Source organism: Simochromis diagramma, unplaced genomic scaffold (genome assembly GCF_900408965.1).
Source record: "Simochromis diagramma unplaced genomic scaffold, fSimDia1.1 OVJJ01000293.1, whole genome shotgun sequence".
NCBI classification, from domain to species: domain Eukaryota; kingdom Metazoa; phylum Chordata; class Actinopteri; order Cichliformes; family Cichlidae; genus Simochromis; species Simochromis diagramma.
In genome coordinates this window covers 299,381-316,858 of record NW_024386801.1, presented here as the reverse complement: position 1 = coordinate 316,858, position 17,478 = coordinate 299,381, and the positions used below count along the sequence as shown (strand labels likewise).

Here is a 17,478-nt window from a genome sequence, read left to right as displayed (position 1 = left end):
AAAACGCCACACAAAAAGATTTCGTTTATTTTATTTAATCAAAGACCTAAAATAACAAATACATTCTTTGCTGTTATTTTTAAAGCATTTCACAAGAGATATTCACGTTTTTATTTTCTTAAGCAAAAAAAAAAAGCATCTTCCGGTAGCAGCACCTGTGACGTATGATTTTTCTACTGGCGCTCTCGGGTTTGCTCGTTTTCATGTTCAGCATTTGTCTGTTAGCATTTTCATATCATTAAAATTTCTGTATATAAATTGTATTTAATTTTGCCACTTCCAACCAACTGTGGAGAAGCCGTGCTATAATAGCTGCCGTGTAACAGCTGACTTACCCTTTAAATTCAAATTCTGTCACATACACAGTGTGACACGTGGTGAAATGCTTATTGCTGTGCAGCAAGAATTGACCGTAAGATAAAGGGTATAGTACAGTAAGTGATATTTATGTAAATTACACCTTCAGTTGACTTTTTACTTTTGCAGAGGATTGTATATTACATCATCCATTACCAATCACCGGTAATACCAGTGTAAAATAATATTTCTGATTGTTATCGCATCAAATAATGATGCATTTTTATGCATGTAATTACATGTTTGTGTGACTGTACACACACTTTGTACAGCAATTTGGGCAACGTTGTATTTGAAAGCTCGTTTAAAAATACATTTTATTTGCTTACTGAATGTATGCAAAAGTACCTTCAGCAGTTCTCTCATTTCTGTGCCTGGACTCTACATTCAACACACACACACACACACACACACACACACACACACACACACACACACACACACACACACACACTTGCTTGTGTGTGTAAATTTTCATGCATTTTAAGCTTGTGCACAATCAAAGCCTCCAAGACCAATCCTGAGAATGCTGAACACTTTGCAATACATATTCTTACAGCTTTGTGGTTTCTCAGCCTGGCTGCATGATAAAGACAGTTGCAAGTTTCAACACGGCGCCATTCAAAAATCTCATAACTCTCTCTGGGCACAGCTGATTGCTACACTGTCAACTCTTTTAATCAGCCTAATGCCACCACTGAATGCCGCAGTGGCAAACTTTGTGAGAAACTAAATTGATTATCTGTCTGAAATGGCTCGTAGGCCAACCATTAGACGTGAAGGAATGTAATTCCAATGAATGACATGGATTATTAACTTTAGGGAGATTAGGTCCCCGTGGATAACCAATCAAGAGTAAATACAGCCTGGAGACGAACTCACTAGAAGTGCATCAGTTCTGGCAGACGGGTGGGGGCACAGAAAAACTAATCATCCAGTGCTGAAGTCTGTCAGAAGCTTATGAGGAATACACCACATCAGTGTAGAGTGTTACTTTATTAAAACATAAAAAAATGTACACACATAAAGTAAATATACAGAGTGCACATCTAAGTGTTTAACATAAAATACAACCGAGCTGTACTTTCAGTGCCGTTTCCCTCACTTAGAATAGATTGAGATGAATTTCAATAGGCAAAACGTTTCCTCCGATAAGCAAAGCGTTCAAGTACAGTTACTCTTTTTCACATTTTTGTCTTTAGGAACAGTGCCATCTACTGTTACCCAGGTGAGGGGGGAGGGGGACCGTACACATTCACACTCCCACAGAGAGTTAGCGGCAGTCGCCTCAACTGTCTGCAATGCAGTACAAAATCACAAGCACACCGCTCATATGAGCATTTGTCATTAGGACTAAAAGAGCCAAGTCCATGTCACTGAAGCCAGAGCACCACGACATCATGCTGCTAAATCTCACTCGATGGCTGAACTGTAAGATCGTCTGTCACCACAAGAAATTCTTTAAGAATTAAATATGACAACATCAAAACTAGCATTCAAGTTTGAGCCCAGATTGGTGATTTTTTCCTGCAATAATCAACATACTGTAAAAAGAAAAAAGTAAAGATATGACAACATGAAGAGTTTTTTACCGTTCAGCCCACTTTACACATTTGGTTGTCTCATTTTTACCGACTTCAAGCAGCTGAACGTGAACAAAGCTGCAGATTGCAGCTTTAAAGGAAACTGTCTGCAGTACTGGCAGCTAATGTAATAAAACGCTGTCACCAGAACCACACCCCGGAGACTAAATGATAACTGCAGCAGCTGTTTTAGCGTGCCAGTGAATCCAGTCCTCTTCCAGTCAGAGTGAGTAGCTTTGAAAGGTGCAATAATAGGATAGTTCATCAATTCTTTTGCACTGAATGCCACCATAACTTAATTGTTTTTAAACAAATGGAAGTTATCTATGTCACAAAGTCTCTATATTCATCCTAGTTTAATAAAAACAACACAAAAACCCAAGACTTTACTTGTCTTCATTTGCCCGAATGACCTGAGGTGCAACCAATCAGTGCTTCGAGGTGAGAGTAAGGGTGGAGGAGACGCGGAAGATCTGCGGCAGCATGTTGCTCAACTGGTAGAACATTTCCTCTGAGATGGTCTGTCAGTACAAAGAGACACACAGAGGGGTGACCAGGGTTAGTGGGCGGACTGAGGTTTGCACGGAAACATCTTCTCTCCCCGCGCTGTGATAATGGAAAGATGCTGTTTAAAGTCCTCAAACAACAAAAACACAGCTGAACTCTTGGCGTCCAGTCAAGTATTAACAGCCTCTGCGGCGTCCTGAAATGAAGTGAGCTCAGCAGCTGTGACTGGAACAGGGGACACACTCTAAGCACTGCCACCCGTCAAGTAAGAATGTTAAGTAATCCTAAAGCAGAAGCAGTCCCGCAAACACACGGCTTATATTTAGACAGTATTTCTTTGAGTTGCAGACAACAATGTCGTTTCAGAAGCTGCTATTTTGAATGGTGTATGAGCATGTAGCTGACAGGAAGCCGGTACAGTCAGAGTCCTTTGATGCCACTCGTTTTATCATCTTATCCTGTCAGCGGGAGCTCATTCTATAGGATCCACCGCCTTCCTGACAAACCGCAAAAACTCTGCACGTATAGCTTCGCAAATAGTAACGGCCGCGATTCATCCTGCACGGCAAGCTTAAATCAAAATATAACAGAAAACCTCGCTTCAAAGTTGACCCCGAATATTCTTTCCCTTTCCTTTACAACTTATTTAATAACAAATTAACATAAGACCTGGATTTCCAACAAAGTGAAAGTGATTACACCTCAGTGTTGGCAAGCTGCACACTAATCCCATTGCTTATCACACATTTATGTGATTGAGTCTCTGAGCTTTCTTTTATCACAGCAGTGCAAATATGGAGCTAAAATATCCTAAAGCTCTGTAATCTATGATTTATGGCACGCTTTTCAAGCAGTCAACTCTTCGTAGTGTGCACTCGGAGACATGCACTGCAAGGCCAGGTGTGCCTTTTGTTACATTATGTACGTGCGAGGCCTTAAGTATACAATTCTTTAAAAGAAGCATGAAGCATTGCCGGAAGGCAGTCACTCAGAGAACAACAGTGTATCCACAGGTACACATTTTGAAGCCTGAATAACTGATCTCACCTTTGGCACTAGAAACTGGACTGTGCGTGATACACCGCCGTCCCACGAGGCCATTTCCATCATAAAACCTGCAAAGAAAATTTAGCATGAATATGACCATTCATTCTTACATTGCTGCATGCAATGTTAAGTGCAATTATTGTGTATTAATACATAATAAAGTAACACAGTATTAAGTATTCTGTATATTTATGTTTGACAGACGGTTGAACAAACGAGAAAAAACCCACCAAATGACCAACAACAGCTATGCATAACATCCATGTTACCTTTGACACATTTGAATACGAGCTCCGCCCTTTTAAGACACCACGGTATGGTCATCTCCTGCAATGAACAGAGAAGGTTGGTGTGAAATGAGACACACGGCGGTGAACTCAGACTGACATACGACTTCATTTCAAAGACTTCATGTAGCACCACCATCACCTGCAGGGTGCGAGCTCCACAGACCAAACAGGAAAAATAATGTGATCAGTTTTTGTAATGTGAAACAATGTTTCAAAAGACTTTTTGGCATCTTCTTTCATTTCTTTCAAATTTGTAACATTTTTAACGTTCTCGTATTACTTATATCTACAGTTCAAACATGATAAGAGAAAGAAAAGCAAACGAGTTGGTGGTGAATGATGTTACGGGTTAATCACAGAACATTAGTACACAGATACTGTTTCCACAATATTACTCCACACAGAGCTGAAGGCCGTCCTACACACTACAGAGCAGAGAGAACCTGTTATATGATGCGTCTTTGTGTCAAATCCAAAGCTTCTTATTAGGCAACTATGTCTAAACTGATGTTGTCAAAATGTCAATTGGATTAGACACTAAATCAAACACTTCTATTTCCTTTCAGCTTTGAGTGTACTCCGCTGCAGTTTGTGCACAGTGATCTCATCTTGCAAACTACCTGTTCTCACCGCAAGGAGTGTAACACAGAGTCTTTGCCACAACGCACACTCTTGTTTACTTGTACGTTTTGTATTTGGATAAGCTGCGCAGGCTTTAGTGAGGGATTTCTGAATATTCATTCAGCTTTTTGGTAGGACTGAAGTGTAAACAGGAGCACTGAAGGCGACTGTGGCGTTTGCCAAACAGTTTGAGGCAAGAACAAAAGTGTTTCTTACAGCCAGGAAAATGAACACAGCAGTCGTGAAACAGTCAACGTCTGCAAAGCGGCTCCAAATGAACCCGGTTTTCAGTTTTATCTGCACAAACCTTTAACCATATATTATAGTGACACTGAGCATTTATTATGTGAACCTCTTTCCTCAAACTTCAAAGGAAAAAGAAAAACTAAAATAAGAACAAGAGCGACAGCCGTGCTGGATTTGGACTGTGGTCTGTAGTTCATGTAGACAAACTAAACCAGTTGTTGTAACACTACAATAGGCTTGTACAAACAGGCAAACGTCTGTGCTCAAAAGGGAAATGCCTGAAAAAAGAAGCTGGCAGATGGAAAGTTTTGAAATGAGAAGCCTTCAATTAAGTATCCTCTGCTTCTCGAGGCTTCCAGAGCTCCAAAACTTTAGTTTTATGAATCTAAAGACTGTTGATTAGGCAGCAGAAGAAAAATTAGGCATCTATAAAGAGGCTTGTTGAACTGATTATGTTATTATTGGTAACATTACTCAGTTAAATAACCAACAAAGGACATCTAATGTGATTAAAAACAAAGAAACAAATGTAACAGACTAAATACAAGAAGTTTCACAGGAAAATACTAGAAGTGTCCGCTCGCTTCACGTCGAGGCTTTTTCTGTTATTGACCCAAACGTGAGCACTGACTGTCGCTGTGCGTATGTGCTCTGCACGACTGGTGACCCAAAAAAAGTTGTAGTCTGAATCTACAGTTCGTGTCCAACGAGTCAGACGTTACCGTACGTGAATAAGCACAAGCTTAAAGTCAGTCTGGGTGCTGACAGTCGGGAAAGTTGCACAGCCATCAGGTTTTGGGGGTTTGACGCAAGTGCAAGACCACAGACGAACATCACAGTTTGTGACGTACCCTGTTACAACATCACTGACTAACAATGCACTCATAGCAGTTTTTCTGGGAACCGATCCTGATTACTCAAAACCCCTATTGCTCCCCCCCCCCCACCTGTATCAAATAGCTGACAGTAGAGCTTCAAACAGGTAACACAAGAAAAGAAAGAAGGCAATAAAGCACGAATCCAAGACCAGAGTCATTGAATAACGCACGTTTCAGCCCCAGCCGGCTGAACTCAAACGCCTCCCATCAACATCGGCTGCTTTGAAAACGTTTCTCAGCACCATTAATCACTAAAGTTTCAATTCTCTACTTTTTAATACAACTGAATCATTAACGTTCAATCACGGGTATGACAGTTTGAAGAGTTTATTACAGTGTAATAATACAAGTACAAATACTCAGGTTGATCTAACAGGAATACTCCAAATGAGACTTTTTTTCTACTTGCCCAAACTAAACCATCAAACATCCACGGCAACCCTGAAACGTCTAATAACCCAACAATGGATCTGTCCAGCTCAACCATTTACCCGTACCGTACTTCCTGATCATTTCTCTATTTGTGTACTTGTGCAGTTTATGGGGAAAAAGCAGATTCTGTGAAGGCACAATACCTGGACGTCTGCTGGTCCAATAACCTTACAGTCAGGTTCATTTGCTCCACTAAGATTATTATATTACAATATGCAGTTTACGAGCGTTTATTCTTGCAGCTGCACTCATGCAAGCATTGACAGCGTCTTCTTACCTCGGACATGTCGTGGACGAGCAGCAGAGGGATGGTAACGGTGGTGATGTCGTGAGTGCAGCACACCTTGAGGATGTTTCTCAAGCCCATGATGGCTGGGTCCCGGGCAGTGATGTTCCCTGATCGGACGTTGTCATCCACACACAGATGGAAGACGGCGTGGACCTCCGACAGGTTGGAGTGCCGCGTGATATAGAACTCACCTTTAGGAAGAGATGTCGCCGACAGAGTTAAAATATAAAATGATGCTCTAGAAATAATCTGCTGGATAATCACAAACTGTTTTCTTAATACCTGGTAAGATATTCGAGGGATTTCTTTCAACATTTTTGCTCTTATCATCACCGCCGTTCTTTTGAGTCTCTGTAAAGTTACAGGATTGCAGAATAAAGCACAAATCAGCAGGAACAATGCTCATCACACTATGTCAAAGGGACAAAAAGTGTTAGCAGTGGATCTGTGACAGGCTTGGAAGCCAGTGGGCCTGTATGTGTACACCTCTACTCAGTAAATCACTTGTGCTGTGATAAAATCAACATCTTCTATTTCCTGACAGCTTAATCCCGCTCTCATACTGCTAGCATAACACTGAAATGTCCCAGCTCCACGAGGAGCCTTTCAGTGTGAGCTTCGTGTAAAAGCCAGACTCGTACAGGCAAGTATACGCGTTTACTTGCCTCCTATAACTTTTATTTTATTGTTTGTTTGCGAAAGGCTTGAATTTTACTCATATGTTATATTATGCTATTAAAACAGGAGATAAACATCTTGTTTTCCTGAAGAACGGCTGAAACTAAAAAAAAAACAACCACAGCATCAAGAATAATCAAATTTATTCCAAGATTTCGGGACCTCCAGGCTGAGCGAAATGTCTCACCAGGCTGGTCTTTGTGCTTGCTGCTCCGCTGGGCTCTGGCGTACAGCACCACCTGCTGCACCTCCTCCAGCTGCTCTTCTAGGCAGGGGAAGTGGAAGTCTGTGCACTCCTTTGCCACAGTTGCAAAGTCTGTGGGTTGACATAGAGCAGGCCCCAGATGAACTCAAACACAGTGGAACCAAATGACTGCTTAGCCTCAAGTTCAAACTTAAAGTTAAATGAAACCCACAGTAAGTGAATAAAACACTTAAAGTTTGGCTTCTCCCAGTAAAAGAAAAGAGAAGGTAAACAGAAACGAAATATCCACGTTACAGCCAAAAACGACTCTTTGCAGGTAAAAGCAGGAATCAACATACATACATGTAGCTACATTATACACCGCGTGCTCCCTGACCTCTCTTGATGCCACTGTAGGAGTTGACCCTGTTATCGACCAGGAGCACCAGACCGCACAGTGAGAAGGAGTACAGCGAAAGAGCCGTCTGCAGCCGCCGCAGCTTGGCGCCGCTGCTGCCGTGTCGTCTGTGTTTGCAGAAATCCAGCACATCTGCTCGGACCAGTCGCAGGTTGTGCATCGTCTTTAGCTGCGCTCCTGCAAATTTTTATTGCGTTAACTGTAACAGCGATCCCTGATCTGCGCACAAATACTGGGGAAGCATGTGAAGTACCTAAGTGTATGGTGAAACTCTCCTCCAGCTGAGGCTGTTCCTCGAACATCCTGGCACCCGAATCTGCGGCTTCTGACAGCTGGCTGGGCTGCACCTTAATCTCCTCGCTGGAAAATTGAGAGGGACGAGAAACCAATCCTTAGCACGTCTGCGGATTCAAGGAAATCATTTTATGGAACCGACGGTTATAAAAAGCTTGAGCTTTAGTTGCAGCTGAGGTTTAGTGGGCGAGTGGGTGTGGGTTATACAGGTTAATAAAGTGAAGAGTTTGATCCCAGGATGCAGCAAAGAAAGAAAACGAATTGTTAGTGTTTCATAAATCATAGCTCAAAGAAACATGAAATGATAGAACTCATAACTCAAACAGAGGTTTACGGTTTAAGAAAGCGCTTTGTTGATGAGCTCAGTTTGAGCCTCGGGTGGAACCAGGTTTTATTTCAATGTGGGAAACAGACGGAAAAGTAAAGACACCTTATCAAAGAAATCCAAACCCCAACTCAATTTTTGCTTCGCAGCTTTAACTAAAAGCGCACGTTTAGAAAACGCTCCGAGTGCTGATGTCCAATGTTGTCCGTTTCATCCACACGTAATAACATGACGATCTTTAAAAACAACAGAGTGCAGGGTCAGCACGTTGTCTCAGAGCCACAGATGTTCTGGTGATATCTGTTTTTTCCTCTTTGGTCAGAATATTAAATACATGCTGAATAGTGACTGAATACAGACGACTGGCAGTCTCCCTCGGACCGGGGCTCCATGCAAGATCTCACCTCGTGGAGTGAGATCTTGCATCTTATCACTGATGATAAGAAAGGTGAGGAATCAGCCCAGAGGAGTTGCTCAATGACATGAAGAGAGCTGGGAGCACAGTTTCATGCATTGCATGGACGGTTCCCCTGCTCAAGTCACCACATGTTCAGGCCCGTCTGAAGTTTGCCAGTGACCATGTGGATGATCCAGAGGAGGCGTGGGAGCAGGTCATGTGGTCAGATGAGACCAAAACAGAACTTTTTGGTCTCAACTTCAGTCGCTGTGTTTGGAGGAAAAAGAAGGATGAGTCGCATCCCAAGAACACCATGGGGGCGGGAACATCATGCTTTGGGCTGCTTTTCTGCAAAGGGGACAGGACGAGTGCACTTCATTAAGGAGAGGAGGAATGGGGTCATGCATTGTGAGATTTTGAGCAACAACCTCCTTCCCTCAGTCAGAGCATTGAAGATGAGTCGTGGCTGGGTCTTCCAGCATGACAATGACCCGAAGCACACAGTCAAGATAACTAAGGAGTGGCTGCGTAAGAAGCATATCAAGGTTGTGGAGTGGTCTAGTCAGTCTGCAGATCTAAATCCAACAGAAAATCTTTGGAGGGAGCTGAAACTACCTGACAGACCCAGAGCAGATCTGTGATGAGGAGTGGGCCAAAATCCCTGCTGCAGTGTGCGCAAACCTGGTCAAGAACTACAGGAAACGTTTGAGCTCTGCAACTGCAAACAAAGGCTTCTGTACCAAATGTTAACACCAATTTTCTCAGGTGTTCAAATACTTACGTGCAGCAGTGCAGCAGTGCAATACAGATAAATTCTTTAAAAATCATGCAGTGTGATTCCCTGAATTGTTTTTAAATGCCGTCTCTCACAGTGGGAATGCACCCACTTTCAGACCCCTCCATGATTTGTAAGTGGGAGAACTTGCAAAATCGCAGGGTGTTCAAATACTCATGTTCCTCACTGTACGTTACTATTAACATTACTGTGAACCACTTTTAGACGTTTTTCACTCGTTTTCTCGAGACGACGGTCTGAACTGCTACAAAGCTCAAAATCAGTCAAACCAAGGCAACCTGATGACCTCTTGTAATCGCATTTACACATTTAGACATTAAAGCAGACATTTAGAGTAGTAGTGTAGTTCTAGTAATGTGCAGCTGTTACCAGTTAAGGTTAGTTTTGCTGTGAAGATGGAAAGCAGCTGATCGGTTTCGTGTCATTTTATGACTCAACTTTATGACTTTTCTCATTGTTATTAAAATTCTGCTACCCAGCTTTTGTTTCTGACTTCCTGTTGAGTTTTCAGGTCAAACATAATAAGTCCAAAGTTGCATTTTGCAAAGAAAGCCCCCATAGGAGTGGAAATGTTTGTTCATTTACTATAAAACTGCCTGTTTACAGAGGCAGACACACACGCGCCCAGCTCAGTTCAGCTACTCAAATCAATAACACGAGCAACCCAAACTAGCAGGTTGCAAAGTAACTGATGAGTGCACGGGCAATACGCTCACAACACAGGTGCAGGTTGTCACTTGTAATCTGCCAACAATAATACAGTAGCATAGAATTTATAATTCACCTATTTGAGGAGAACAAAAAACATTTTTTCTTGTAAGTTTGTGACTGATCTGCTTAAAGTTACTTCTGCCGTGGCACACAGGTAAACGCACACCTTAGCCTTGTTTATCAAGTTTAAGAAATATATTCTGGAAATAGACCCACGAGTGACACGTGCATTGCATTAACTATTCTCACCAGTGTCCGGTGTAAAATTTCATAAACCAGCATTAAACCCAGGAAATCAGCCTGTTTAACCAGTGTTATTATCACAGCACATACCAGATAATGATGCTGCACTCACTGCAGGGTTTCTCCTTTAAAGGAAAGAGTAAGACTCAGCAGCTGACTCTGGTGTTTATTATCTCGAATCGACTGTTTTTGGTAAATGGCCTGTATTTGTATAGCGCTTTACTAAGGACCCCAAAGCGCTTTACACATTCACACACTGGTGATGGCAGCTACATTGTAGCCACAGCCACCCTGGGGCGCACTGACAGAGGCGAGGCCGCCGGACACTGGCGCCACCGGGCCCTCTGACCACCACCAGTAGGCAACGGGTGAAGTGTCTTGCCCAAGGACACAACGACCGAGACTGTCCAAGCCGGGGCTCGAACCGGCAACCTTCCGATTACAAGGCGAACTGCCAACTCTTGAGCCACGATTTTGTCACGCACCTGAAAAGGCTAGCTCGGGTAAATGCGAGCAGAAAGTGAGGTTTCATATATCAAAGAACAAACACAAAGACAGGCTGCACTGCAGTGTGCACACACAGATACACAGAGAAGAACTCACTTTATTTTGCTGCTGTTGTTGGATTTCTGCAGGTCCTGGTGCAGTTTGACCACCCAGTCTTGGTATTCATGCTTCTGAATGCCCGTCACTTGTTTAAGCTCGCTTGCCCACTTGTTTTCGAGTACCTGTTCATCGATGACAATGTCAAACATTCGGGGCTTTAAACAAAACGTTTACTTGAAAAACAAACCACCTGTATCTCCTGAAATGTCACAGGTGAAACCATCTTTTTTTAACCAACACTTCTATTAACACAAACTACCGAGCACCTCGGCTTCCTTTCACCTGTTGTGCATCAAAGTGTTGAGAAGCTACTGCGTTCACATCCTGGTCACTGAGTGTGTTTCCCAGCTCATGCATGACTTTGTCCATTTCTGCCGCTTGCCTGCAAAACAGGAAAGTATTTATTGATTTTTAACAGATTGTTGGGAAAGTACATAAACATTCATAAAACATGATAAAAATTATCTCTGTGGTAGGAAACAGATATTAAATCATCTTAAGTGTGGTTGCTTAAAGGGAAAAAAGATCTGACCTAATTTTAGTGCATGGAAGAAATTTGAGATGATGATCTATTTGATAATAGTTGAGTAAGAGGGGAGGGCTGAGAACGAACATTGGCTAACAAACTAAAGGCAAAACTGTTGGCAATAAATATTTAGAAATAAGACAGAAAAACATGTTCAGGAAATCCAAAGATCCCAATCAAATGCTGCCTAACACCAACCTCTCCTGAAGCTTCTTAATCTCCATGTCTCTCTCACTGATGAGCTCAGAGATGCTAACAAAGTAGTTGTGCTCCAGGTTGAGCAGCGTATCTGAGGCGGGGGAGTGGATCAGTTCATGGTACACATTGGCAAAGTCCTCATCCCAGCTGGGCTCTTCAGGCCGCGCATGTTCCAGCGTCGTCTGCAACAGTGACGGCAGGAAGCAAAACATCTTCTTGTGAAACGACAGTTGTAAGCAGTTAAAGAAGGGTGGAGGTACAGTGCTTAACCATGATCAGACTGTGAACAAGAACAGTAAGCAAGCAGCTTATTTTCAGCACAAGTAGCCAAACAAAGAAGGCAAAATACAGAGTCGCAGTTTCTGTGTTATGACCTGCAAAACATACGAGGCCAGTTGACCCAGCAAATGCAAAATAACAGCACTCTTCAGTGTGAACACCCCTCATTTACACAGGCTCGAGAATGTTTAGGCAACAAACTCCGTGCAAGCGGGACTGCAGGCAAACTGCTAAATGTGCGAGTGCAGCGGGAGCTGGTCTCAGCGGCCTTGCTTAAACAGGAAGCGAGGCATTTGGGTTTAAATAAATGTCTCAGTGAACACACCATACACAATTTCATTAGGAAACCACAAAGTCTGCTTCTCACAATTGTGTTTGTTTGTATTTATCCACAGCACAAAAGTAATGACTCAATTCTCGGGCATGTGAATATGTCCCATCTCTGGTGGGAAATGCATCAAAGTAACCAAGTAAAATGCTTGCGAGAGACATTAAACACAGCGTGAGGGCTCATGTAATGAGATTTTTTTTGTTTGTTTGTTTGGGGGTTTTTCTTCGAGGGGTCCAGAACTCATGAATAATCAATTACTGCTCCAGTTCTGTTTAAATGACTTTAATGATCCATGACCGCTCCAAAGTTAGTGAGAGTGTTCAAGGACACTTCCAAACCACGCTGCTGTGCTGCTGCAGAAACATGGAGCTGTATTTATCAGGGTCTGTTAGGCAGCCAGCGCATGAAATGTATTTTTGGAATACCTGCCAAGCTTAAAAAGCACCGTCCATAATATTAACAGATATTTTTAACAGAAACATTTTTCCACACAGTTTTACAAATTTCTGTATTGAATCTAATCTGTTTCCTGTGTCACTGAATGAGACAGTCGCAGCACGATTCCTTATTCTAACGGCCACATGGCATTTTGAAGTTACAGTTTAAACACACAGTGTTATATAACAATAGCGACACTTATGGAAGATGTTTTCTGTAACTAAGGCTGCGTTCACTCTGCAGGTCTTAATGCTCAATTCTGATTTTCTGATCAAATCCAATTTTTTTGTCTGCTTGTTCACACTAAAAATAAAATGCGACAGTAAACGCGCTCTAGTGTGAACGCTCAAAGCGGCCGCATGCGCAAAAGAAGACGTCACACACAACGCGCTCTGTTTAGACCCAAACCAGCAGTATTGTTTGACTGATGGCCTTAATATAAAGATTTGTTTCAGACTTTACGTTTCCCACTGTTGCTTTAAGTTATAAAGTTTTTTGTTATTTACATTTGGCCTAATAATGATCCTTATTGCAGTTTTAGAGGAGCGCTGCTTCAGAGGATAGCTGCAGGTTTCGTCCAGAATCTGCAGATTATCTAACAGGTATCAGACGCCACGTCTCTGGGGACATCTCAGGCCTCCAAGGTGGAGGCTTCTACCACCACCACTTCCCCGCCAGAGGCGGCCTCCCTCAGGTGTCAGTGCGTGTCTTCTTTGTGCGGGATGCGTGGGTACACACCGGCTCACTCTGCGGCCCTTATGGGGCCGGGAGCCCGGGGCTCGCTCGGGCCACTTCGGGGGTGGGGTGCCCCCGGCCTCTCGGCCTGGGGCTCGGTCACTCAGGCACAGCTGGGGGCCGGCGGAGCTCACGGGCGCGTCACTGCAACTCCCCCTGGCTTCTGCTCCGCGGCTGCTGAGTGAGCCCTCATCTGGGACTCTCCTCAGCTCTTACTGGGACAGTGGCGCGGCTGCCCCTCTGTTGGTCTTCCTTGGTCTCTTGTGTTCTGGGGGCCTCTGGATGTCTGGAGTTTTGATCTCCTCCATACCTGCTTCATACCCTGGAGGACGGGGCTGTGGCCCCCCCACACCCTCTAGCAGATCGTTACATGGAGAAACCTTTGGAATGCAAGCATGCTGATCCACACAGGTATGCACACAGGTGTACACACAGGTATTCACAGACGCGGACTACAGCTTTCTTGGCTGCTGCCTCAAAGCACATTGTGCGCTGTCTATCTTGCGTGCTGCACAATATCGTTTATTATTTAGTATCTACTGATATCTACTGCTAGCTAGTTTATTGTGATGGTGCCGTTTTTTTTATTATGTTGCTCTTTGTTGTTTGCTTTCTCTTCTGTTTTTTTCTCCATACAGGTGACCCAGGAGTTTTGTTTTGTTTTTTTGTTTTTTTCTTTCTTCCCCCCCTTCTCATCGTCTCTTCTCCCATTTGGTTTTCTTTCTCTCCCTCTCTTTCTTTCATTCTTTCTCCCTGTCCTATCCTCCAGTCATGTCTGTCCCGTTTGTAGCAACTGAAAATAAAATAAATTCATAATTATGATAAAGGTCAATCAAATGGACCAATATGGCAAGGCCATGACGATCCACTTGGTAAAATAAATCCGCTTGGCATCTTTCTTGGCCTTAAGACAACAATTCTGATGCTAAAGATCCAAACGGGACACAAAAAAAAAAAAAAAAAAAAAAAAAAAAAAAGAATCTGCAGATTATACAGAACAAATAAAATGTTCACGTCGTCTTCCCAACAGTTTCACTGACATCTACACGGGATGGTCAGGAAGCGTTCGCGATGTCTTCTCCGGCGCTGATAATGGCGTCTGTCTTGTGTCAGTGACGTAAAAGACGGATTTAATGCGACATGACCATCAAACAGCAGTCGCTTTCTAAAACATCAGATATGTATCGGATTCAGCACCACATACCAAAGTGACCCAGATCGGCTTTGAAAATATCGGATTTGTGCCGTTCACACTGTCAAACCATGATCGGACAGATGGTCGCAGAGGGTCAGAAAAGTCGGATTTGATGCGCTTTCGCCTGCAGTGTGAACGTAGCCTTAGTTATGGTTAGTTATAGTTAGGCACCAAACAAGACTTTACTTTAAAACTAATTATTTGTAACTGTTAATAAAATACCGTGTGTGAAGTTAAATGTTTTTCATTAAAATTATACATCCTTCAGCCTAAAATAGGTAACATTAGAAACAGAAACTTGCTGTAAGGTTGTCCAAACAACTAAGGCAGTAAAACCTATAATCCAGCCTCAGCCTCCTAGAAGAGGCACCTATGGTTTTTATTTGAAAGGTGATTTTCAGAAAGGTTGACCTCTGAACTATCCATTCTCTTAACCACTTATCCAAAATATCTTGGCTGTCACAGAGTAAGCGGAGGGGTGCATGCTGGGGGCTGTACTTCAGCATATCCAAAGGATCTTTCAGTTATCTTGTTTCAGTTAGTCTAACATCAGCAATCAGGCTAAGCGGTCACATAAAGCGGGTTATCTACTCAATAAGTTAACCAAGGATTTATCAGCCTAGCTGCGATTGCATTAACACAGAAAGGGCGACACTGACAGCATCTGATCGACTACAAACATATTCAAGTTTGCTAAGGAAGATAAAACTATAACATTAGAAAACTATGAAAAGGTTAAACACACAATACAGACTAAATATAACATTCATATTTAAAAGAAATAATCAAGGAAGTTACATCTAAGAATCTATGATTCTTACTGATGCCAATCAGAGAAAGGCAAAAACTTTAAGACACTCCCACTCTCCATCCAAAGGGATCTTTCAGAAATTTCTGGAGAACTGATTAGTCAGTAAGAGGTGATCGTGGACCTGCTGATCTCTAATCTATAACACAACCTGCTCCAGAACATGTTAGGTTTTCAAGCGTTGCCCCACTGGTAAGAAGTGAACCACCTCCTTAATTCTGAAAACTCAGGGTTCACCGTTAAGGTGCATGGATACAGCGAATTCCTGCTGTGTGGTACCAGGCGTCTGGACAGGTCGCCAGTTCATCACAGGGTGGACGCACAGAGACAGACACCCACTCCACACTCACATTCACACCTACTTTTCCTGACGTGCACGTCTTTGGACTTTGGGCCCCAAGCAAACACACAGAAAGGCCCCCTGATGGATTCGAACCCAGGCCCTAGTTCACACAGTGCTGTGTTTAACACGATAAAAACACAATGAAATGCGTTATTACCTCCACGTAAGACCTGGTCCATGCACTGGTGAGCTTGTTTACGTCTACGTCTCCTGTCGTGAGTCTTTGCAGGGCCAGCTCTGCCTCTCTGTCATAATCCAGAATCGTCTCCTTCTCAACGAAACTGGAAAGTGAGTTTTTCAGTTCTAGAGCAACAAAGGACACAAAGCAGATATTTAAAAAAAGAAAGTCTTTCAGGTCTGTGCAAGCAAAGTGGAAAGTGCAACTCGGTAGCTTTGTACAAGAAATGTAACAAACTCCTGTAATCGAATGCTTTAGTGCAGCTTCTAGCTGTCTTATGTTACAGTTAGGGCCGTGGTTATACTCAGGGAAGGGGAAAGAATAACAATCTCACCACTTTCTAAGTAGCAGGGGATTTTGTGCAGCAGCATCAGGCGTCCGTGAAGGTCACTGATGTTCTCCTGCACAGGAAGCTGCAGGGGCACTTTAAGGACACAGTTGTGTTTACCTGCCCTGAACTCGAACACAAACTCCTTCTCGGTATTGCTGCTTGCCTTGGCTTTGTTCTTCTTCATGGTCACAGCTGAAAAAACAAAACAAGATAGCAGAAAACCATGAATGAATTCAAGCCTCCGGTGCTGCGCCACTTTTACACTGTCGCATCAAATCTGTGACACAACCGATGTTTGCGCACAAAAACACGGTATTCACAAGCTACAACAAAGGCCGTAAATATTTGTAACTTAATCCCTGCTAAACAGCTGCTCAGTTTGTTAACGTGAATCTCAACGTTGGCTAGCAGTGCGGCTAACAACTTAAAGTACCACACATCTAAAAATAAATAAATAAATAAACAGAATAAAAACAACAAAACACAAATCTGCCAAGAGGGCCACGGTATTATTTTTTTCAATTTCATGTGATGAACATGAAACCTTTCTAAAACTCAAAATTACCTGCGTCTGGATGATTGTAATAACGGTATTTCCTGTAGCCTTCCTGTTTATCATTGAGCTCGCAGTCAGCTGACTGCATGTGACAGCAGAAGCAGATTCGCGGCGCAGAAGCTCGGGGGTTATTTTTTATATTTCAACTCTGGGTCACTACTGCTAACACATTTGTATGCAGCTCTGATAAAATTACATTTTTGTATATTGTTTAGTGTTGGACTTTTTAAAAACGTTATTACCATCACGAATCTGCTGACTTGAAAGATTTAACTTATTGGGATTTTTTCCCTTGGGCACTAGCTCCCCCTGCTGGTTTAAAATAGTGTCGGCTGGATGGCGTGGTTATATATCAGCTGCCAAAAGGAATCTATTATTTCTCTTAACAATAATTCCAAGAGGAATAATTATTTATATAATATTCAGTATATTAATATTTATTGAGCTATTCAGAGGTGGACTGACTGGTGTGTTTCAGATCATTGTTCCCCTGCGAATTCCAACTGCGCTTGAGCTTCATAACATGAACCGATGGGCAAACACTTTTCCTCAGTCTTTTCTGTTAGGGAGAGAATTTATTGTTCCATCACTTACAGCAAGTAATTCAGGTCCCGAAGCAGCAAAGCAGCTTCAGACCAACAGACTACCACCACCACGC

The 17,478-nt window shown here is 42.8% G+C and overlaps 1 protein-coding gene across 3 annotated transcripts; it reads right to left on the bottom strand.

The window, feature by feature from the left end:
* Window positions 1-118: 118 nt before the first annotated feature.
* Window positions 119-16,944, bottom strand: cunh12orf4 (chromosome unknown C12orf4 homolog). 3 transcript variants are annotated; one of them, XM_040024957.1, is made up of 14 exons: window positions 16,830-16,944; window positions 16,268-16,456; window positions 15,913-16,058; window positions 11,627-11,841; window positions 11,185-11,284; window positions 10,900-11,024; window positions 7,784-7,890; window positions 7,510-7,707; window positions 7,116-7,244; window positions 6,533-6,601; window positions 6,239-6,441; window positions 3,764-3,821; window positions 3,495-3,562; window positions 119-2,461 (listed from the first exon to the last, which is right to left on the bottom strand). In XM_040024957.1, the coding sequence occupies exons 1-14, from the start codon at window positions 16,906-16,908 to the stop codon at window positions 2,369-2,371; spliced, it is 1,779 nt and encodes a 592-aa protein (XP_039880891.1). In that variant the 5' UTR covers window positions 16,909-16,944; the 3' UTR covers window positions 119-2,368. The 3 variants fall into 3 exon arrangements, with proteins under 3 accessions (XP_039880891.1, XP_039880892.1, XP_039880893.1); XM_040024958.1 differs by having other exon boundaries at window positions 11,627-11,838; XM_040024959.1 differs by having other exon boundaries at window positions 11,627-11,808.
* Window positions 16,945-17,478: the final 534 nt, after the last annotated feature.

What these genes read in the sequence shown, in the direction of transcription:
- cunh12orf4 (XM_040024957.1), bottom strand. Translation starts at nt 16,908, where the DNA reads ATGCAGTCAGCTGACTGCGAGCTCAATGATAAACAGGAAGGCTACAGG. An exon ending in ATTAAGAAGCTTCAGGAGAG is followed by an intron (nt 11,285 to 11,626) that starts GTTGGTGTTAGG and finishes CCTGTTTTGCAG; the next exon opens with GCAAGCGGCAGAAATGGACA. An exon ending in TCCCTCGAATATCTTACCAG is followed by an intron (nt 6,442 to 6,532) that starts GTATTAAGAAAA and finishes CTCTTCCTAAAG; the next exon opens with GTGAGTTCTATATCACGCGG.